The sequence below is a fragment of the Ciconia boyciana genome, chromosome 2 (assembly GCF_034638445.1).
Source record: "Ciconia boyciana chromosome 2, ASM3463844v1, whole genome shotgun sequence".
Classification (NCBI taxonomy): Eukaryota; Metazoa; Chordata; class Aves; order Ciconiiformes; family Ciconiidae; genus Ciconia; species Ciconia boyciana.
Genome location: NC_132935.1, coordinates 10,474,599 through 10,498,272, shown reverse-complemented (window position 1 = coordinate 10,498,272; position 23,674 = coordinate 10,474,599). Strand labels below are relative to the sequence as shown.

General features: G+C 35.1%; 1 protein-coding gene across 3 annotated transcripts in view; it reads right to left on the bottom strand.

The window, feature by feature from the left end:
- ASAP1 (ArfGAP with SH3 domain, ankyrin repeat and PH domain 1) overlaps positions 1 to 23,674 on the bottom strand; it is a 220,773-nt gene that overhangs the window by 109,583 nt on the left and 87,516 nt on the right. For all 3 annotated transcript variants that reach the window (XM_072851885.1, XM_072851884.1, XM_072851886.1), the window contains 10 exons: positions 17,857 to 17,931; positions 17,449 to 17,498; positions 15,113 to 15,242; positions 14,263 to 14,348; positions 12,997 to 13,072; positions 12,073 to 12,159; positions 4,722 to 4,822; positions 4,234 to 4,303; positions 1,748 to 1,835; positions 593 to 641 (listed from right to left, as the gene is read on the bottom strand). In XM_072851885.1, coding sequence (XP_072707986.1) covers positions 593 to 641; positions 1,748 to 1,835; positions 4,234 to 4,303; positions 4,722 to 4,822; positions 12,073 to 12,159; positions 12,997 to 13,072; positions 14,263 to 14,348; positions 15,113 to 15,242; positions 17,449 to 17,498; positions 17,857 to 17,931 — 812 coding nt within the window. The remainder of the gene's footprint in view (positions 1 to 592; positions 642 to 1,747; positions 1,836 to 4,233; positions 4,304 to 4,721; positions 4,823 to 12,072; positions 12,160 to 12,996; positions 13,073 to 14,262; positions 14,349 to 15,112; positions 15,243 to 17,448; positions 17,499 to 17,856; positions 17,932 to 23,674) is intronic.

Genomic DNA, 23,674 nt, shown 5'->3' with positions numbered 1-23,674 from the left:
AAGATTGTTTTAAAGGAAATAATCAGGTTGAAAACACGCATTAATGAAACAAGTTACTGGATTCTGAAGTACACAAATCTCAGAGGTGTGCTTTGCTGTTTATTTCTAGGCCTACAGTAGAAAAGATGCATTACCTGTAAATATTTTCTATGTGTTATATGGAGATCTTTTATCTATTTATTATTTTTAATTTAAAGGAAAAGGTACAATTAGGAGGAAAAGAAGTAACTGCAAAACAGGGCTGACAGAAGATTTAAGAAGAATTTAAAAATATTTCATTTGAACCCTAATAACCTGACCTACTATATCATGCCAAGCATGGGATCACCCAACCATGTGCAGGCAGGGTACACAATCTAAATGGGTTTTTGGTTGGTCGGGCTGAGTTTTTGTTTTGTTTTTAATGTTACAAGGTTTTCAAAAAGCCCTGTAGTGCGACACAAAATAGTTTACATTTACAGATTCACAAGAGCAGAAAAACAGACAGTAGGCACTACTTCTGCATTAACTGAGATAACTACTTCCACTGCTACGTGTGATTTTATACACCTCTATTGGCAAAATAAACTTGAAAAAATGTAAACATTCTTACGCTACGTATTCCTGTTCATCTTCTGCTTGAAAGTGGTATGTTCTGTTATCTGAAATAAATAAATACATATTTTCATTTGGCACATGATAAATTGTAAAATATTTACATATTTGTTACTAAAACCTATTTGGCAACTAAAGCCTTTAAGAGCAATTGCTCTTAACCAGCAACATTAATACTTTATTTATAGCTATGGAAAACAATCATAAAAAAACAGAGAAAGATGAAATTGTGAATTTGGATTTACACCAAATGTACATATTTCAAAAGTCTTATGTTTAGAAATATTAAAGAAAAATAAGCGTTTGAATCAAATTTTGCCCTTCTGAAGTCAAATCTGAAACATAAGTAGCAGAAAAGAGCAAAATGAATTTGTTCCTATCATATACTTTTCCTTCTGTTTGGGTTAAGAAACTTCTTTTTACTAACCAAAGGATGAGATATGAACTGGGTATTATCCCTCACATTCAAAGGTTTCATAGACTGTCCTTTTAAATATAGAATGTTGGAACTGTTTGTTGTTTAATACTATATATGTAAAGACTGAAAATAGTAAGTTGACTCATCGACTTCAAAAGAGTTTTTAAAATCAGACTGGATACAAATACCTGCTATACAAGACCAAAATGGGAAGAAGGGAAATCACAGGAGCTTTAATGCTGAGAAGACAAGTCCCTACCAATTTTAGACAAACAGAAGCATATTTTAAAAGCAGGATAAGAGAACAAGAGAAATTCGGTTCTCCTTGCCTTCTTCAACCCCCCCAAATAGCACTCAAAAAGCAGAACAGCCAATGAAGGAAAACCAAGACGAGGCCGAAGGTCTTTTCCATTTCCTGATAGATATAGCTTATGCAGGTTCCACTAAGCTGTTAAACATCTCTCTGAACTTAGGAGAACAGCACATATGTTGCATTTCATGGCTTGTCACAAATGAACAGTATTTATGTCACACACACACAAAAAAGGTTCTTTATTCATCTCTCCATTCAACCCATCTTCAAAACTAGAGGGATCTGAACACTCGTGAGGCACTGCATGTGTCTGGATACAGACCTAAATTTTGAACTGTAGCCTTATTTTTACTCAGAGTATCTTGTAATGACATTTTTAGAAATCCCACATAATACAAAATGGTACTAAAGTTGCTACATACGTGATATTAGATCAAAAGACTTCTTATCTTCAGCATTTGGCTTCACCTGGCAGGTCAATAAATTCAGTTTAGCTGGTTGCCTGTTGGACTAAAAAGAAAATTTACTTTACTTTAAAAATGTCTTGATTTAGGATTATTGTTCCTTTCTGGGGAGTGGGCATGTATGATATTAATTTAAAGCATGGACATGCACACATGTACACCCTCAAAATGCTCAAGACCAGCGTGACTTTGTCTGACTTCGTCTGTCAGAATGGACAGATTGCTAAATCTAAACAAAATTAAAATCTTAATGGCAACTCTTCCTGACTATTTGAAAGGGATTAAAGGAATAAACCTTAAATTGGAATATGCTAATACTGAAGTTTGTTATTGTATTTCATAAACATTGGTAAAACTATTATGCAATTTTTCCTTACAGCATGCCCATATTCCAACTGTCCTCCCATTTTAAAACAGAAGTGGGAAGCTGGAGATCTGGAGTTTCAGAACTTGGAATAAATACAGCTAACTAATATTCTCTGCTGTAATTACATTACTTAAGACATGAAAACTAAATGTGTCTTTGAAGTATTTTGTGTTTATACAGGTTTATCAGAAACCACAGAGATACTGAATTAAAGCTACTACAGCTGGCAGATATAAACTGAACATGAGATGTCAGTTATCAGTAAGTACTTCTGAACTGAGTTTTGGAAGTTGTTCATGTTAGAAACCGTAAACCAAATATAAAAAGTAATGCAAAACCAGCAAACAAACAAAATCTCAAAGTGCATTTCCCACATTGTCAAATGTTTGTCAGAACAAGCTCATCAACACAGTATTTTTGATACTTAAGGAGCAACAATTCCTTGAAGGAGTAAATATGCGACTGGAGTCTCAGTTTTTAAAGTTTAGTCTTGAATAGACTGTCATGATCTGAACTTTTAATCACTGAAAACAAGAAAATTACTTTCCTCTTGGCACTGCAACAGAAAAGGCAAATGGACTGCTTTTACACAGCTACATATAAGAAAACTACAACCAATAGTGCAATTCAAAGAATTCTAAATTGGCAAGTCTTGAGCTTGACAATACACGATTTTTTAAAATGGTAATAACTGAACCATTACTAACCTAGGTATAAATATTTGACTAAGTGACTCCTCAAAGGAGGTGAGGATATCTTCCTAGCCATGAAAAAAAACCCCAACACTCCAGTACAAAAAGTAGTGACTTCCCTTTAACTTGCTTAAGATAGGTAGTTAACTTTAGACACTGATACTCATGGCCACCAGTGGAATTTGGGGCAAAGGGGGAAAAAAGGGTGATGAAATAGGACCATCTCCTTTAACAAGAGTAACAGGAGTTATTCTTGTTTGCAACAAGTTTGTGTCATACTGCCATAAGACAGTTTTAGGACTGCCTCCACCAAGATAATGTTGTCGCTTCCTCATGATTTAGCATTCCTAGGAAGATACTTCAGATATGTGCCCGATTCCCAGAACTCACTATGATCAAAACTTTCCAAAATTTCACACTTTTAGTTGAAAGCACTCAAAATATTAACACATTCACTCATCTGTCAGACTATAACATCTAATATCAAACACTTCCCAAGTTTCCAAATTATGTGCTTCACAGATATACCATGACAATCCTTACGAGCAAAACCAGCTGAAGTATTCATTGCAAAGTCTGTTCAATATATTTGCCATTTTCTTATCAAGCTATCGATAAATACATTTAAGTATTAAATCAACTGTTACAAGCTATAGCAGAATGGGGAAAAAATTTGAAGAAAAATTTTAGAAGGCTAAAGAAGAGTTCACTTACTTCATGCAGTCCACAGGAAGTTTTGAAACTAATTTCAAACCAGCCTTTATTCTCATTTTCTCACTCTGATTAGTTGAACGATTTTAATTTTTTTACAAAATGAATGTGTAGGCATTAAAATGTTTTACATAGTAAACATCCTATGTAGGAACATCTGTAATACAGACATCTATGTATGAGCTAGTTATTGGTCTTTCAGTATAGTCAACAGCCAGAACTGAGTTTATAACAAGACATCTGACCAAATCTACGCAGACTCCTTTGACTACATTGACTAGCTGTCCAGCGGCTAAGAGAGAAGTCTACAGGATCTTGCTCTGACGCAGACAGCTACGCTGTAGACACTTGATTTTATTCAGATGAATCACATCCCATATCTCAAAGGTATAGTAAGAACAGATGTACTGCTCCATTTAACCTGAAGCACTGTTCCCACTAGTGGTCAGCAGCAGACAACTCAGAAAACTAAGTTTTCTGAGTGCAAGTATAACAGTGCAAGTATAACAGTACTTCCATAAGTCAGTCTCCAACTTCTGATAATCTATGGAACTTCAACAGTCAGAAGCAGAAGTGGCATCTTTTTTGTAATAGCAGATTAACACCAACAGATTCACCAGGAAAGGTTAATGTTAATTTATTATTTTTGATAAAAAGGTATAAAAATAACTTACCGTTGCATGTGATATGGTAAGAATTCCATTTTTAACAGTGCACTTTCTTCTTTGCCATACTTTCCTTAACCTACATAAGAACATCAACAAATTCAGTAACTAGACATTATTTCAACACACACGTTAATCCCATTAACATTTTGAGAAGAGCCTTGAGAAACAAACAGATGCAGTCAAAATTTTACTGAATGCCCCACCAAAAGTAACTTGGAGATTTATGAAAGGTCTTAATCACCTTTTAGAGACTTACAAAAGACAACAGATTTCTTTTTAATATGACTTTTTTTAAAATGATTGCTTGTCATGCTTTTTATATTTACTATATTAAATTCAGATCTGTGTTCAGATTTGAACTATGAAATTCTTGAGTTCTTGTGGCGTATGCATTAGGAGAATGTGCCTTAAGCACCCACAGTAGAAAACAATAAAAATCAGTGCATGAACATAGTAATAGTTCTCACTATGTATTATGCACTCCAAAAACATACCCATCACTCTTCTTTAAAAGATAACCTTTCTTCTCACTGCCATATTCCTTATTCCCCTGAAGCTGATGCATACTATATCCTCCTTGCCTGCTCTGTGAATCCTAAAAAAGGGAAAAACACCATTAACGTTTCCTGACGTGCACGGTAAGTTTTTCTAACCTTTAAGCCTATTTTACTTTATTTCTCTTCTCTACCACAACTTCACAAATTAATAAAGATTAAAAAAAAAAAAAGAGAGAGAACTCCTAATGCATGTTTTACATCCATAGGAGAGCTTGCTTTTACATCACATGATCTTGGAACTAACTGCACATTCAAGATTCAATTACTTCATTAGGCATCTGAAGTATAGTATGGATGCAAATATGCATCTCAAAATAATGGCTTTTTAAAATATAGAAATTTAATATTGAATAATCTTATAATCAAAGAGTAACAGGCTAAGATAAAATTTCAAAAAGAAAGCAACAGAATATAGCATGCATATATACAGAAGCACATATATAAACAAAAACAAATGCTACTAATCACTATTTTTTTTATCCAATTAAAAATATGTATATAATTCATGAGTTTTAGTGAATGAAGTCAACTGAAATAACTTTTGGCCTGATCTAGTGAAACAATTAAGTGAAATGGATTAACTTGTTATAAGCACATCAGAAAAAAAAATCCCCAAAAGTTCATTAAAACATTGACTTACTCTCCTAGACTTCGATCACGAAAGGCAAAAGCAATAGAGGAAAGAGAAAGCAAATAATTTAAAACAAGAATTATTATTTTATTTAAAAAACATGTTCCTCGAACATAAATTTTACAGCCCCCATATCTAGTAAAACAATTTTTCTCCTTTCTAAGAACTCTACTAGAAAGAATTACTTTTTTAGGCACCCTGGTGCTTTTTCTCATCAAGTAACAAAACATCATAACAAAATTCTGTGCAATCCTGCATATGTGACATTGGATTAAAAAAGCAACTTAGATGACTACAGGATCAAATTTTACTAAACTGCTTCCAGTCTTTATTACATTTAAATTGTCTAAAATGATATCTATATTGTCTCTGCCACCAAACTGGACCTAATTCTGAATTTCCATTGAAAAAGATCAGGCCCAAAGTTAACTTTTAATTTTTGCAAATATATATAAAAAGGTATGATTAAGGACACATTGATATGGTTTTAAATGTATCTGTGAAACAATTATCTGCAAAACAACTGACAAAATCCCACCAAAAAAAATTTTCAGAAGAATGGGAAGTTCAATTACTCCCTTGGCAATAACCATTTCTCTTTCAAAGCACAGTTTCTTACAATTACCACAACCAATATATATTGAAGATTACTCCCTCCTATTTTATTTACGGTCCTTACAACCGTTTTTCATTTTGTAACAAATTTGTCACAGGAGTTTAGAGAGAAGTGGTTTGGTAAAACCGGCAGTTGTGGTTGGAAGGAGCATGAAGGCTTCTATGTGCAATGTGCTGTCAGTGGTGTTCACACCATCACAGTAAGCAGCTAATTTGTTGTAAGTAAATTTCAAACCCCCAGTGGAATTAGGGTCCTATTGGTATTAGCATAGGAAAGAATATAATGAGATATAATTCCTGTTCCAAAGAGCATATCAGGTGGAGATTTGGGGAAATAAATAAAAACATAAAGAAATAGTTAACAAAACAGACACAAAACATGATTCTAGAGACTAGCTATATTCAACTTAAAGCTGTTAAATTACATTTGTACCAATAACTAATATACAAAGATAGGGAATAGAAGCCTGTATTAAAGGCCTCGTTTCCTTTAAAATTTAAGCTTCTTAACATGTAAGCATTTTTCAACATATAAAATAAATACTTTACACAACTAAAATTACACTAATATCCCTTAAAATATTTTTCCCCAAAGCTTTAAACCATAGTGATTTTACAAAATCAGATAATTCTTGTGCAAAGTAACAGAAACTGCCATAACTCGAGAACAAGACAGTACATAGTGACAACAGGAGACATTGCATGTAACAGAGCCACAGTAAATTGTACTTCCCGTAGCAAAGCTACAGCACTAGCACTTCTGTGCAACCCAAGATTCAAAGATTGTCAGGGTGTGCTTTTCCAAGAACCAGGTAATTGCAAAGATTACAGTAACAGTTTTTTCACCGATGAAGGGACAGGTATGCCAGAAAGATGTTTAAGAGCATTACAGATGCCCATAATGCTAAATAAACACTTGAATGCATGCAACAGTAAAACAAGAGTTGCGTTATGAGACCTTGAAAGTGTAGGGAACAAGGTTAGCTCATTCAGTACCTCAGTGCTTTTTCCTGAATGAAAGTATGGACGCTGAAGAGTAGTTTTTCCATACATATTAAATTTAAAAAGATCCTAAGGGCTTTAATAGATTTAACAGCCATGCAGGAATCTCTTTTGTCGTCTATGACAGCAAGTCAGTGCGAGATGGGTAGGAAGTTTTGCCTATCTAATGGCAACTCCAAAGAGGTTAAAGGTGGCAGAATTTACAATTTGGACAGGAATCGCTAGTTTCAACTTCCTTCTCTTGCACAAAGTGTCAAAGAAACTTAAAACTATATACAGCCAGGTCCTCAATTTTATTACTTCAAACCACTTCCCTGCCAAAGTAATTTTTTTTGTAAGAGTACTTCTGAATCTTTACAAATCCACCAGAGAAAATCCCATTCATTTCATGTTCTTCAATATTTCCATTAATCCATAAACTTTCCAACAGTGAGATTATAATGCACTAACATAAGGGGGGGAAACGTATTCTTAATCACAACCAAGCAAGCCATCTGTCACAGTAATAAAGCCCAGCTTTACATACTTGAAGATTCGGATGTAAACAATGATGGAGAGCTGAGTGGTGAAGCTCAGGCCATGTCTCTTCAAGTTTTGTTGTCACTTAACTAAGGAGTAATGAATGCTGAGTAATGAATTAAAACACTGAATACCTAAATAACAGAGTCATTGTTTTATCAAGCTCCTCAATATCTGCCAGCATCATTATGCCCTGACTCATGTAATATAGCAGAATCACGAGTGAAAGTCCTCACGTTGATTTTGAAAAAGACACTTAACATCAATGTGATCAAATAGTTATTTTATCCAAAACAGTGAATTCTTCCATTACAGCCTGTTGTAGCAGTCACTTTCTAGCCCACACGGAATCCAATACATAGCATTAGTAGCAAGGCTTGTTAAAGCCTTAGGCCGCAAGCTGTAAACTGTCACACAGATTCGCTGACCATATACGTAGCTACATAAAGGCAGGCTCCTGAAACCACTGCAAACCAGAAAGATAAGGAAGCTACAATCTCAGCAGAAGCTACAACCTTAGAGATAGGAAACCGCCTGCCTAGAGACAATGAAGGGACCCAATGAAGAATGGGAAGACCCCAGACCCTAATATTACTATTGGTCTGAACCGTCTCATGAGGGGAGGGGAACTTTTCTAAGGGTATAACTGCCCAGGGATTTCTTTGTGCAGGGTCCCTCTCCGGAGGCACTCAGCTCGAGCTGTTTTTCATGGCTGTACCAATCAATAAATTGGTCTGCGTATGTCGTATCAGAGGCTCTGTTTTGGGAAACCTAGGGTTGAGCCAGAGCAGAGAGGAAGCGCCTGAGAGTGAGGGTGTGTGTGAGTGAGAAGTCGAACAGGGGCACCCGTCAGCTCAACGGAGCTGCCACTGCGAAGGGACTCCGGTCCGAGCAGTTAAAGTCTTGGGTGGTGTGTGGGTGACTCCCTGAATGGTGTGAGAGTGCTCGGGCAGTGGCTTCTCCTTTAAAAAGCAGATCTCTCTCTCTCTCCTCCATGATTTGCCTGAATATCTGAGAATTGCAATATTGCTCCTTTTCCTTCCAAGACATAATTTCAATTCTCTTTGAGCCAAACACTTTATTTCTATATTTATAACTTTTTATGTAGATATCATACATATACACGCACAGTTTTTCAAGAGTCCTAGGATTTGTCTACACTATAATTAAAGTCAGAAAAGTTGCACAGTTTATTTTGGTGATGCCTGTGAAGCTACTTTATTACAACATGTATGTAAGTCTCAGAATTTGACTTAATTAATTTTTATATTTTAAATGAGGTTACTTTCCACTGAAACAGAATAATTTTTATTACACATCCAGGAAATAGGTAACCAAAAAAACAAACATTATATTTCATTTAGTTATTTCACCTCATAATACTCTATGAGCAACTTTTGAAACTTGACTTGTACTGTATGCAGCCATGTATGTACAATACATGGCACCAGAGAAGAACAACCCGTTTGTCCCGATTTATTTCCAGGAACTGGCTGATTACCAAGTAGCTTGAACTTAACAACATACACAGCAGCCAGGAGAGGAGGAGATATTTTTCTTTGCTTCCCACGTAATCAGCTTGTGGAATAAAAAGGTACGTGAGAAGAGAGCGGGTCTTGTTCCTCTGTGTACTGGAAATCGATTCATAAAAATACTTTAAATTCTAAAGTTATTTCCAAATAGCTCTTGAGATCTAATGTTCTCTGTTCAACTTTTGGGGGTAACAATGGAGAAAGAGCATGAGTTACGTTCAGAGTGACTTAGATACTAGGGAGATTACAAATGTAACGCATGTATGGGAAGCTCTGTAAGTATTATGGAAGAGATCTAGTAGGTCCATGTGCACAGTGGAGATGGAAGGAAAAAAAATACCAAACAGAGCACTGGGAAGGACTGTAGAGTATGAGATAAGGGAAAACTGAGTACTAGAAAGAGCTGGCAGGTCTTACAATAAATTGGGATCTATTCAAAGGTGCTCTATAGTGCTCCTGTCATCATTTGTGACATAAAAGAAATTCTAAAACCCATGTACAGTGTGTTGTAAGGTTGTGTTGTCCTTCAGAACGATGGGATTAAAGATGCAGGGAGAGGAACAGCTTTCTGGCCAAGGTTTATCTGCTATATAATGTACATCTACATTACAAAAGCACACATAGGCAAGTATTCAAAAGAACAAAATCATGACCACCACACTGTAAGGATTTATTCATCAATCATTCCTTATTAATTGTGATTCCACCTGAAATAATTTACTAACTTCAAGCCATTTATCTACACGCAGTAGCCTTAATCACAATGTGCTACTAGAAAACTGCATGAAAGCCCATAAAAATACTTACTTGCCCCAGTTACTAAATTCCTATTTTTTAAAAAGTTCCAGAAGAATTCTAGGAAAGTAAAGATTAGTAAGCTTCATACCACATAAGGAAGATTAATGAAAACTACTTTTAAGAGTACATTTAGTATTATATACACTGGAAAATTAGTGCAGCTTTTGTACAGAAAGTTTATACCTCAAAAATCTCCTGGAGTTATCTGAAGGAATCAGTAGATACATATGAGAAACCAGACTGATATAGTCTACCTGGACTTTCAAGAGGAATTTAGTGCTCCTTATGAAAGGGAAAGAATTATGTTCCTACAGGACAAGAGGAAAAGTCCTCAAATAAACTAACAAGATAAAAGCAGGAAAAAAACAAATAAGTTTCACAGAAAGCTGTGCCAGCACATATGGTGTCTAACACAAAAACAACCTGGAAAAGGGTGAACAGTAAACTATCAAAGTTTGCTAGATGGTATTAAATTATTCAGGATACCCAAGAAAGGCCGACTGAAGATTTTCTCAAGGACCTCACAATACTGAGTAATTTGACAGTAAATGACAGGTGAAGATCAGCATAAACAAATGCAAAGTGATGCAGAGGGGAAAAATAAGATACTGTGAGTTGACTATAAACATTCAGTAAGAGGATGATGTGGTTATAGCTTTACGGCTGATTAAACATGATACACCTTCTCTGCACTAAGCACTGATCAAAAAGCAAGTCAATGTTAGAACTTAGAGAAAAAAAAAAAGATAGAAATGACCTAGTGATGCTATCATAAATTCACAAGCACTTCCATCTTCAGCAGGCTATGCACATCTGAAAGTTCAAAACAACTAAAAGGAAAAAGATTTTTCCACACAACATGTAGCAATGGTGGGAAAGACACAGCTGTAACAGAAGCTGACAGTTCACACTGCTTCAAAAAGCAACCGCACAAATTCAAAGAGAGAAAATCCACAGGGTGGCGGAGAGACTGCAAAGACAGTCAAACTACTAATGGGAGGGTATTCTGGGGAAGTATCAGTCTTTATTGCCCTGCATTTTACTGTAAACATCCATGACTGATAGCTGTTGGAAACTTGGCTGACTCAGTACATCTGGCTGTAAATTATATTCTTATGTATATTTGATATTAGCAATACTGCCCAATCATATACATGCAGCAGAATGGCATCTGTCTAATGTTTAATTATAATAATACTTCATATTTCATAATAAATATTTAGTAAGCTGAGTAGACACTTGGCAAATACTAATGTTTTATTTACCTAAGAGAAAACTGCACAGAGGGTAAGCGATCTTTTCCTAAAGAAAAGCCATCCCTCTCCTCTCCACCCCACTGCCACCCCCAACGCTCAGCTTCACCACGGGATATTCAGTATTTCTGACTCTCGGGCACTATGATTTGGAAAAAGTAACTATATTATCTCAGGTAAACAGTGTGAGATATATATTATATCCTATCTCCTATTTCAAGGAGTATTCCAGAATATCTGCAATGAACATTGCATGTTCCCGGTTCACTTCTGATACCAGTGTAACTGATGATGTATTTTTCTTTTTAACTGCCCTGTCTCAGCCACTTCTGTCTGGCTGACATACAAATTTTCTTCCTTATGATACAGTATCAGCAAAAGGGGTTTGGGAAGGACAACAACATCACAAAATCCACGTGAGTTAGCAGATGAATAGTAATATGGAAACCATACATAAAGGCAAGCCTCCAGTTCTCATTCTGGCTTACTCAGGATCTCCCAAATCAGGAAAATCGTGAACACAATCTGGCTGGAGGATGGCAGGACACAAGAAAAAAGTGTGCATCCCATCCCTTTGTATTTTTTTCTCAACGCTCATTCTTTATCATTGTCAAGGACAGGATACTGGGCTAGATGAAGCATTTAATAGATCCATTACAACTGTTCTTATAGTACATTTAAAAAGTACATAAAAATACAAAATTACACAAAAAAAAGGAAATAATTTCTTTTCATATATAAAATGGAAAAGGAAAATTAATCTAAAACTATTGTTTGTTGATAGTTGGACATTCTAAATATTAGTTTCGTCACAATGTTCAAAGTCCAACTCTTCTGAACCAATAACTACACAAATTGAACATCAATTAAACCAGTTTCTGAATACAGAATTCATAAATTCACATTATCTCTGAGAATAACATGTCTAAATTATTTACCTCCTTCTGATCAAGCTGCAGAGAAGATTTTATCAAATCACGAAGAGCAGTAAGTTGTTTCTTTTCTTCATCTTGTGTCTGCTTTATCTATGGAAAGAGATTGCCATCATACGCTTTCTGGATGCAACTTTAATTTTAATTTTTTATGCATTCCACTATACCATTTTAGATGTCCTGAGCAACCAGCTCAACTATTCTGTGTTTCTGTAATATTTGAGTTTATCTTCACGGACTAGTCCATTCTTATGTATTCACCTTCTATGCAGGTATTACTTGAAAAGCAAGCTAAAATGAACGTACAACTCCGCATGCTCTGTTTTGTTATGCTTTAATGGTTCACTACATCTAATGCAACCAAATTAGTCTCTGAAATACTACATAACTCCAATAAGCTCGACAGATGACTTAAGGAATGAAAATACAGTTTAATTTAGCCACAAACTGCAATAGAAAATGAGATTATTATAATTCTTATTATAGAATACAAAAGCACTTGGGTGACACGTGAGCTTTGTTTCCACATTATTACTTGCCTTCCATGAACAGCATAAGTTAATTAATTCAAAAACTGTGGTGCTATCATCAAGCAGTTTGTTATAGAAAAATGAAACTGGTAGCTAAAATTGGTGCTACTAATATAATCTGATTCAAAGACTCCTGCTTTAAATTAGTTTTATTTTAATGCAACATTAAATTAGTAGTAAAATGAAAGCTGCTTTTCCCAATAACTGTAAAAACAGAACACGAAGTTTAAGATAGTCAAGATGTTTTTTCCTCAGTCTAGCTATATTCAGTTTCAAAGAACACACTTTTCATTTATAAGTTACAAATGAAATATACACCCTTGTAGTCATATCTAAAATGTATTCATATAAACAAAATATTGGCATTTTCAGACATTAAACTACTTATATGTAAACTTACATTATACAAGTCAGCAGCCAACTTTTCAATATATTGTTTAAGTTTATCAGCTGTTTTCAAGCCATCTTGGAAGAAACTATAATGAAAAATACCTGTGATTTATCAGGAATACATATAATTCATAACACAAAGTAGACTGTATTGTGAAAAAAAACCCAGCAAAACCAATAAAACTTATCCAGCTGCTCCCATGTTCAGAAACAACTAAATCTCTGTCCCAGTGTGTTTTACTATCAACTTCTGTTTTACTCTCAGTTTTACTATCAATCTAACCACATGATAGCATAGCTGCCACGTTCCTCTAATGTAATATACTTCAGAAAAGTCTGACAGTTGCATTTCAGTCCAGAAACATTTAATTCACTTTGATGATTTAGTCTCACTGTATAAAAATATAATGAGCCAAATAAGCACTTCACGTTAGTATATGAAGTGGCAACATAGGAAGGATTAGGCTATAAATAAACAGAAGTTTAACTTCTATCCTCAAGTATTTATTCTAAATTAGAAATCTGAAGGACATCAATTGATAGTCATCACTATAAAGCTTTTTTTTTGGTTGTTCTTTTGTTTTTGGGGTGATTTTTGTTTGTTTTGGGTTTTATTGTTTGGTTGGTTGTTTTTTTTTGTTTTGGGGGTTTTTTTTGGTTTAAAAGCCTTCCCAATAGTTTTAAAGTATGATATCTTTCGGCAGTAGAGATATACCATTGTGACTTTAACAAATATCAAATTAGAGAGAATATAGCTTAGCTTATTTTTTGTCACTGCTAGTCAACGTGTTTCCCCTTAGTAATTTCTAAAATCTCTTTCCTGTATTTAACTTAAGTAAAAGTTCCTGTGTGTTTGCCTCTGTGGTTCTACTGATAACAAGGTCATATCTTACCAGTTTCACCTCAAGGAATTTCAAAGAAACTACTGGCTTTCACAATGGTTTTAATTTACATACAAAAATAAAAGCTATTAAATAGAATAAATAAGCTATTGCTAAAATTATATTCTAGATCTATGCCCCAGGAACTAAAATTAATTTTATACGCAACATGCAGGGTTTTCCTTTGGCCTCTTTCTCCATCACTCCCCTGCCCCACTCACTTTAATACTCTCTACTGAAAGACTACAGCCTAATAAGATGAAGTTGCAGACAGCTGGCAGACTACAATTACAATAAAAATTCCTGATATAACCAAAACAAATTCAAAACAAAGGGAAACAAACACTTGTGTAAAAAAGACAATTGTAACTAAAGCTTAAAAGCATTGCACTTACTTGCATTGTGCATGATAATACTTAATAAGGTTCTGCAGAAGGTCCACACCTTTTTTTGTCTTGATTTCATTAACCTTAATAAGATACTGTACAGACAATGAAAAACATGTTGATAATCATGCCTCACAACCTTCAACAGTTTTCAGTCAATAAAACATCATTTGATCAGCAAATTAACTATTTCTGTGTTTACCCTGGGTGCTGATTCATAAGCCACCAGTCCACCACATTTAAGCAAAATATAAAACAGATAACAGTTTATTTGGCCATTCCTAGAAAATTCAAACACCACAAAACATAAAACAAATTCAGGAAAAGGTTTAATCTTTTCTGATTGTCTGAAGATGTCCCTTTTTTAATGCTACTGCAGTAATTACTGAAATATCCTAAAAATATAAAAACTATGCTATTTAAAGGAATCGTCACTAAAATGTAATAAGGAGAACTATTAATATAAAAAGCAGTTTTATGGAACTAACCTATCACTATAATTTATCACTTTGTTAGAAATTTTAGAAGGCTTCAGAAAGCATGTTAGAAGAAAGATATCAAAAATACTTCCTAAACTGCTCAACCATAACCCTGAAAAAACAAGAAATATTTCCATAGTATATTTTCATCCCAAGAACCTTAGCATAATAACCTAAAAACAAAGAATAGGAATAAAACAAAAGGAAGCCAAGTTTTGTACAGAGTTGCTAAAACAATTATTTTTATACTGCTGTACTATGTAACATTGAAATAATTTCCTCCCTCCACCCCCATTAAACAACAAAGTAGATTTCACCACCTTTAAGCAAGGCCCACTAAGTTATGGTGTCATAATTAAAAGCTGAAACTTGTTTCTTACTTCACACATCTGTAGCTGAAATAGCCGCCTTTCCTTCTCCATCTCCTCTGCTATCTCAGCTCCTGTTATTTCATTTCTTATCATCCCATGCTGTTTTGCATGTTCTCTTTTTTCCTTTTCAATTTTTGTACTGAAATTTTAATTAGAAAACATTTTAGAGAATTTATTCTAATATCATGTGATCTAGTATTATTTAGGAAAAAATAATAATCAAGAAATAGTAAAGAAGCCATTCTGAAGATGAGTTCCTCTATGATACCAAATCCCATTTTTGTTTTTAAGTGTCTAGAAGTAACAGAGTCATGAAGCTGCCCTTCCTTCCTTTCATCCTTTAACCCTTTTCTCTAGTTTGTGTGCTACTTGGGGGAAAAAACCCACCTCATTCTGTGCTCCATAGCCTTCATCTCTATATACTGCAGTGGAAAGCATACATATAAGAAACTACTGACCTGGCAGAATAACTTAATCAAATAGGTTTCATGCTCGTAAGGCAGGAATTAAGAAAAATAATAAGGCAGCATATATGAAGTTTACCACCTACTCTAAATGACATGATTCCAGTCATTACATTTTCAGAGAAAGCCAACACTGAAATTCTGAAATAGTGAAATGCAAATATGGAACTAAGAGGCCATCCTGTGACTTTAATTAGAGTGTTATAGTGTGGCTGTCCTTACCTATCTACTCTGCAGACTAACTGGATACAGCATTTATAAGCAAACTTAGATTTCCGGTACAGAGTAGAAAAATCTAAACAATTTTCTGATTTCTTTAAAAAAAAAAAAAAATAAATCTTTCTTCTCTAGAAGCATTTCTGAGAAAAATAAACACTGAAGCTGTACTTCTGTAAAACAGGTGACAAAACACTGTGTGTTTGAGACTGGTGCTCCTTGCCAGGGAAAAAAAAATAAATTTAAAAGGATTAATTTATTTGGTTTTGAACTTTGCTTTTCTCCAACTAAGAAAGGCATAATGTTTGCACATAGAACAAAGCACTTTTCAGCACTGCGCCTCTCAACTTGACTTGATATTTGGTCTTGAACAAATCCTGGGAAATGGGGTTCTCTGAGAAATCTAAGGGGCATCTTCTTAGTCTTAATGAGTCCAAATGAAATTTGCTCACAAGAGAAAAAAAAAGTTACAAGACAACAGCATCTTTCTGCAAACTTTCCAAATTCAGAACAGAATCCCACAGATGATTCCATGTATTGAGTATGTATGAGATACCTCTGTCTCTTAAGTTCTGTTTAATGGCATTTGGTATGAATAGACTGGCAAAGGTAGCCCTGATTTTACATAGAGCAATTTGAGAGGCAGAAATAATTTTTTATTTTTTTTAAAACCAACTTCCTGTCTATAGAAAACTATTCAATAATTTTGCAAAATATGTAATATCTGTAAGAACTAAATAAATAAAATAGAACAAAAAAAAAATATCTGCATGTAAATCTAAATGCTCAACTGAGTACAGGAATCTCCTGGGGACAGGAATCTCCTTTTTGCCTTAGATTAGTAATAACCTCATTTCCAGTTCAGTTGTTCACAAGGATTTAACACTGTAATGAATTTTGAAGGCAAAAGTTACTATATGTAAGGTAAGAAAATTATGCTGATAATAAATGTTTCAGCAGTTCTTAGTGGCCTGACTTTTTCTTTCATTGCTTTTTTCCCCTCTTGTTTAGACATAAATGAAAAATAAAGCTAAGAATAGGATTAAAAAGGGGAATAAATGAAAGGATAAAAAAAAATGAATTAACTCCTGAGAGCTCTTGAATTCTGGTAAAGCAACTGCCCATCACTCTTGAGAGCATTCTGAACCATTCCACTAACATTTCTGCAACTACGATACTACTTGTTTCCAACTTTCTATTTTTATAAATCATTCTTTACCCACAGAAGACAGGTATTACAGCAAGAAAATATTTTTCATACCACAGATATTTTAGAAGTCACACCAACTGCACTAAGATTCTTGCCTCTCAAAAACATACAGATCTGCAATACAGGACAACATATAAATCTCATAATTTTTACTATCGATAGATTTTATGTATATGGTTATAAGAATGTGTAAATGCCATCTGAAACCTCCACAATTGACTTTACACTGTTCAGTATCTAAGCATTAAGTACCTTCCTTACACTAAAGAAACACTGGGAAGTCATTTAACTACTTCACAGAGAACATACAAATATTTTATTTCTATTAGTATCCACGGAGGACATGCCTTGCTGATATTCACATTTACATCCACAGATTATATTACATAGTTTGGGACCAGAAGGAGAAAGGCAGGGGCGGGGAGAGAGCAAGAGACTGGGAGAAAAAGACTTACAATTTGGTTTCATAATCCTTCCAGGCTTTGTCAAAAGGCTTTTTGAGGTCCTTAAGAAAGAGAAAATTTGCTTAGAACATTTGTAAAACTTTGTCTTTTTTAGTTATCAAGTGATAAATAGCAACAAAAAATACTGTTTTCTTTTAAAAATTTTCAAACAGCAGTTGGAAAAAATACTATTTTTGAATCTTGTAAAGTATCGCTTTCCTGTGCAGGAATTTACAATGAAATTCTAAAGAAGCATCACAGTCACACCATTTTTTAATTTGTTCTTTGGACTACATACAGAATATTAACTGATGCCAACATAAGAAATAATAATAATTTCATGGGTGAATGGAAAACAGTCACAAGACCGCTGAACCTGAAAACATTTCCCTAAATAAAAAGTTGGGTTTCAACACTTACCCCTTTAACACCTTTTAAGTCTCCTTTTAAGAGAGAATCCAATGTGAAAATAACATTGTGGCTTAAACCTTGGAGCTAAAAACAAAAACATTATACTGTTATTTATCATTCAAAAAGATTTGTTATGATTATAGAATCATAGAATCATTTAGGTTGGAAAAGACCTTTAAGATCATCAAGTCCAACTGTTAACCTAGCACTGCCAACTCCATCACTAAACCATGTCCCCAAGCACCACATCTACACGTCTTTTAAATACCTCCAGGGACTCAATCACTTCCCTGGGCAGCCTGTTCCAATGGCTGACCACCCTTTCAGTAAAGAAATTTTTCCTAATATCCAATCTAAACCTCTCCTGATGCAACTTGAGGCCATTTCCTCTCATCCTATCGCTCGTTACTTGGGAGAAGAGACTGACACCCACCTCTCTACAACCTCCTTTCAGGTAGTTGTAGAGAGCGATAAAGTCTCCCCTCAGCCTCCTTTTCTCCAGGCTAAACAACCCCAGTTCCCTCAGCCGCTCCTCATCAGACTTGTGCTCCAGACCCTTCCCCAGCTTCGTTGCCCTTCTCTGGACACGCTCCAGCACCTCAATGTCTTTCTTGTAGTGAGGGGCCCAAAACTGAACACAGTATTCAAGGTGTGGCCTCACCAGTGCCGAGTACAGGGGGACAATCACTTCCCTTCTCCTGCTGGACACAGTATTTCTCATACAAGCCCCCCCCCAGGATGGTGTTGGCCTTCTTGGCCACCTGGGCACACTGCTGGCTCCTATTCAGCCAGCTGTTGACCAGCACCCCCTGGTCCTTTTCCACCAGGCAGCTTTCCAGCCACTCTTCCCCAAGCCTGTAGCGTTGCATGGGGTTGTTGTGACCCAAGTGCAGGACCCGGCACTTGGCCTTGTTGTACCTCATACAATTGACCTCAGATGGCCTGATCTTATCAAACTACTGCCAACAAGTCTTTGAACTTCACTAATGAAGTTGTGATCACCTCAACATTTCTAAATTGACAGTAAATTCAAGTCTGGGAAGAATTTATAAACATTTACTTGCATCAGACATAGAACCATTGTAATTAATCTTTACTTATATAGGGTGATATAAAAACCAGAATTTTAAAAATAGCATATAAGCAAAGCTCTGAAAGCACCTCAAGGTAATCTTCAGTCTCTTGAAGCAAACATTTGAATATTGCATAATTATTTAGGAAGCAAATTATTTTTTGGAGCAAATGTTTCTTATAGCCTCCTGAGCAAGAAGCAAGGACCTGCTGCACTACAGGCAGATAACACGCAAGGCACATGTTAATTCAACCACGAACAAAAGGAGGAAAGAGAGTCAACAGCCCTTTGATTATTCCCAACTATTTGAGAAGACTGTTCCTTTCCTTCTCTCGTGTGGAAATCTGACATGGGCTTAAACTCTCAAGAGTTTAAATGCCACCCCGTTAAGTCCATGCCTATTTGACTACATATGTGTGGAAACGTTCCATCTGTCTTTGCCAGTCTGAGGGCAGAAAAATCTACTGCTGTGATCCTATCTGAACACATACGGTGTGTAGAGTTCTGAAGAGTCATGATCACAAGAAAGAGATGTGTATCAATTTTATCTCAGTCTAGTGAAAAGTCTGTTGCCTCTCCTACTCCCTTCGCTTCTCCCCCAAAACGCTCCATGAATTCTTCAGTTCCTTGTTAACAAGGATAGGGAGAATGATGGGAAGGCTGCAAGACAGCACATCCTCTGCTTGTAAACCAAAGGAGTCGGGAAGTGTTACGTTAGTGGTTTTAATCTGCCATATATATGGCCCCTCTCCTATAAGGTCTTCTGAGCATATTTTAGTCCATGAAACTAATTTTTAAGGGACTTTTGTGAAACAAATAATCCACACAGATGAGAATATCAAAATGATCACTCAAACAAGTTCTCCAGGTATAACATTCCATTCACAAACTCCTTATATATTCAAAAGACATGTATGAAAAATTAAATATTTGATTTTTCAGAAGTGACATTATGCATTTTTAAATACATGCACATAAAATCAAATAAATCGTGCTCTTGTATCATGGTTTATTTCTTTCATAGGAGTAAAATAAAGTTGTGATGAAACAAGGCATGATCTGTGTGCATTCACTGCTGGTTTAAGAGCCAGTGCCTCTTTACAAGCAACTTCTTGTACCATGTCCTTATTTACAAGGACTATATCCACTATACATAAAATAGTGTATTTTCCTTCATTAGATTCACTATCAGTCCTTAACTGAAAAGAACCCAGTTCTTGCTTCGTTCTCCAAATATCCTGGGCAGAAATAATTTGTCAGGTATCCTAGAGATCACTGCCAAACCGGGCTGCCAGAGCTCGAGCACAGTTCAGGCAGCCGTTGTTCTAACAGATACAAAGCAGCCCTACAAAGCACGGCTCTCAAACTTGATACGCATTATCCTCTGGAAAGCACGGGGGTCTCAGCATGACAGAGGGGAAGGTGGATCTTTTGAACACAGGCTATTATACAGTTACTTAATTATCACCTGATAGCTTGTCAGCCACCCCTCGAATTTTGTTCTTTTTAGACAGCTTGCAGATATCATAACTGGTAATTATTCTTAGCATGAGATGGATTCAAATTCAGAAAACGTATGACACACACTTGTATCTTCATGTTCAAGACATCTTGACAACTGTTTCATGTGTCAATATTTTGTATTTTTTAAATTCACAAAACCTTATATTCAAAATGTATTCAAAGCAAGATGAGGGACAGCCAGTAGAAAACCTTGAGCTGCAGCCTCAAACAGTAACATGAACACAGAGCAAAAGTTCTTCACGGCTTAAAAGATCAAGATCTGAGAAAGGATTTTCTCCTTAACTGCAGCAACATAATTAATGCTCAAATATTAATTTTGTAAGAAGCAAAAAAGCAACCTGATCACTTTCAGTGATTAAAACCCCAAACTATTTTTTTCTTTACCTGGCTTCACTGAAGGAGTTTATAGCGGACAGTCTAAGCTTTGATTCTATTTAAAGAGCTAGGTTCTGTTTTTCTTTCTTCTTAGGTTAAACATTTACACATGCCCCTTCCCATAATATTATTCCATAACAGAAATAAAAGGAGCTAGGGAATCTGTAGAGGATTGTGCCTTTTTGCAATTTGTCCTCTGTTGGCTTCTTTTTCTCTCAATACATCACAACTACCAACTCCTTAGCAATGTCGATTTTGTTGGAGAAGGAAAAGAACTATGAATATTAAGCCAACAAGTGATTAAGGTAATACCTACTTTATCAAGACACAGATTAAAGAAAAAGTATTATTTTCATTCTCAACCACTTTAATAATTTTCCACTTAAAAACCTTAATGGAAGTTCATATCTCAAATGTGAATTTTGAGAAAGAATATTCAAAAGAATTTAATCCCAGTCTAGTTCATAAAAACAGTGAGAACACAAATTTCTGCAATATGGATGGATATGGCAGACAAAGTAGTTATCAGGACAGGCATGAACAACAGTACATTACCGTAGCTTTTTTTTATTTTTCCAAGTGTATCCGTTAAGGATAACCAATTCGAGCCATTAATACTTGGCTTGAAATTACTGAACAATAGCCAGCTAGTATGTCAGCTAGAAAAAAAAAACTAAATAGCAGTTTATTACTCCAATATGGTATGATTTTGGAATCATTTATTACATAGTTGAAGGCTTGATAAAACAGTAGCTGAAATGAATTGGAAACACGTCTGATAACAAAGCAAAACAGTCTCATATCTAGAGCAAAATAAAGGAAAAAAAACCCTTAACAGAAGGAAATACATATGATAATTTGGGGAGGAGGAATGTGAACAAAAGATAACTTGCTTGCAAAGATTAGCTGAGGACATTTACAGTAAAGGGAGGTGGGAAAAAACAGGCTTTAAACACGTGGAAAAAGCCAAGCATTGTGCAAAATTTCAAAAAAATAAAAGCCAATTAATCAGCAAGTGCTCCAAATTTTCTTCTAAAACCTCATCTAGATCAATTTAAAGATATTGACACACTCAGTTTCACATACACAGATCTTCATACAGCTTTTTACTGCACTATTATAATGAATTACTGCTTAAAGAATGAAACCTGGAATAGGAAAGGAGGTAGAAGTAGTAAAAAGCAGACAAACCAATTCTGGTGGGACATTCAGAGATTGCGGAAAACATAGACCAATGTTGACAATGGCCAATCACAACATAATTACCTTTATAAAATGTTACAGAAGTGGTCATTGTGTGTCATTCTTATAATATAATCTTAAAAAAAACCCCAGACACTCAGAAGTATAACATGATATTTGTATGTTTTAAGTTTCAGATGTTATACTTAGTGATAACATCAACAGTTTTAGTAAAATTTGCATAGCTACTTATTTGTTTTTGTTAAAATGATTAACGGATATGCTTTTATTCTTGACCTTGTGTGCAGAACAATCATTTCAAAATTATGGTTTCCAAGAGTTGTGTATGTAATACAAGTTGCTGGCTTTACTTCATAGTAAGTGATCATAGCAATTAAGTGAAGATCACTCTCAAAGTGATCACTCTAATTCCTTCACACAGAAGAAAATAAATTATTCTGTACCCTCCTTCTCAGGAAATATGCATAATATCACAATTCATAGGAAAATATTTAATTAATCATAATTAAAGTTAAAAAGATTTAATAAAAACAGATCCAAATTTTTGAAGGGTTTTCTTTGTTGCCTACTGTGTAGCTCTATTCCTTATTCATCTTCCTGTCTTTAAAGACCATTCATTATTTTATTGTACATTTATTAAATAAGGCAGCGATCTGCCCTATGTTAAAAAAAAAGCCTATTAGCTTGCCATTCATCTTAATACCTACTGCCATTTTTTCAATTAATTTTATTAACATAAGCCTCAGTACCTACTTGTGGGGCTTTATTGGTGACATTATACAGTCCTCTTCTCAACTGCTTTTTCACTGGACCTCAACTCTTACTTCAATATTATAAAAACTTTTTTCTTTCAGTGGAATTGTATAATCAGAATGATGCTTAAGAACAAAAATGGGTCAATAAAGCAGAATTAGCTATCTTGGAGAGAAGAAAGGTGAAAAATAAGTGTTTTTAAAACACCGAAACATTTGTAAAATAATCTCACTGTCTATTTGAGATTGCTGAATGAAGTAAATTAGGGAATAGCCTATTTTAAATCCTGTCAACAAGAATTTAGAGAGATAATGCTTCATAGTCTAGCTGAAATAGTATAACATTGTTTTGAATGAGTGTGGTTTCTTAAGTTAAGAGTGCTTGATCAGCACTACTTTAAATTAAATAAATAATCCTCCACTTCTTGTTTGCCAGTTGAAACAAGTTAAACATTTCTGTGGAAGACCTGCAAGAAATTATGAGGTCCAGAGAGCTTCCAACAAACTTGAGTTCTAGTCCCAAACTGTCCTCAAACTGCACTTTAACACACATTTTAAAATACTTATTTTTAATTCTGTGCTAAATTAAGATTAAAGGAGGACAAAATAACCCAGAATGACAGAAGTCTTTACAGAGGAAAGCAAGTCCGTCACGTATCTACTGGTCTTCAAAACTGCCAACATTGAAACAGGATGATCCAGGTAATAGGCTGGAGCAAAGCTCTTAAAGAAAGCAAACTTCATTAGGGTAAGCATGATCATCCTTAGATGAGTAAGTAGGTGATGAAGAAGAAGCAAGACTCAGAAGGCAGAAATAAGCACAAGCATGAGAGGTCAGAAGTGACACCCCATTTTGAGCGCTGTTAGGGCCTGCGCAGTCTAAGATGTTTGTAAGTGAATC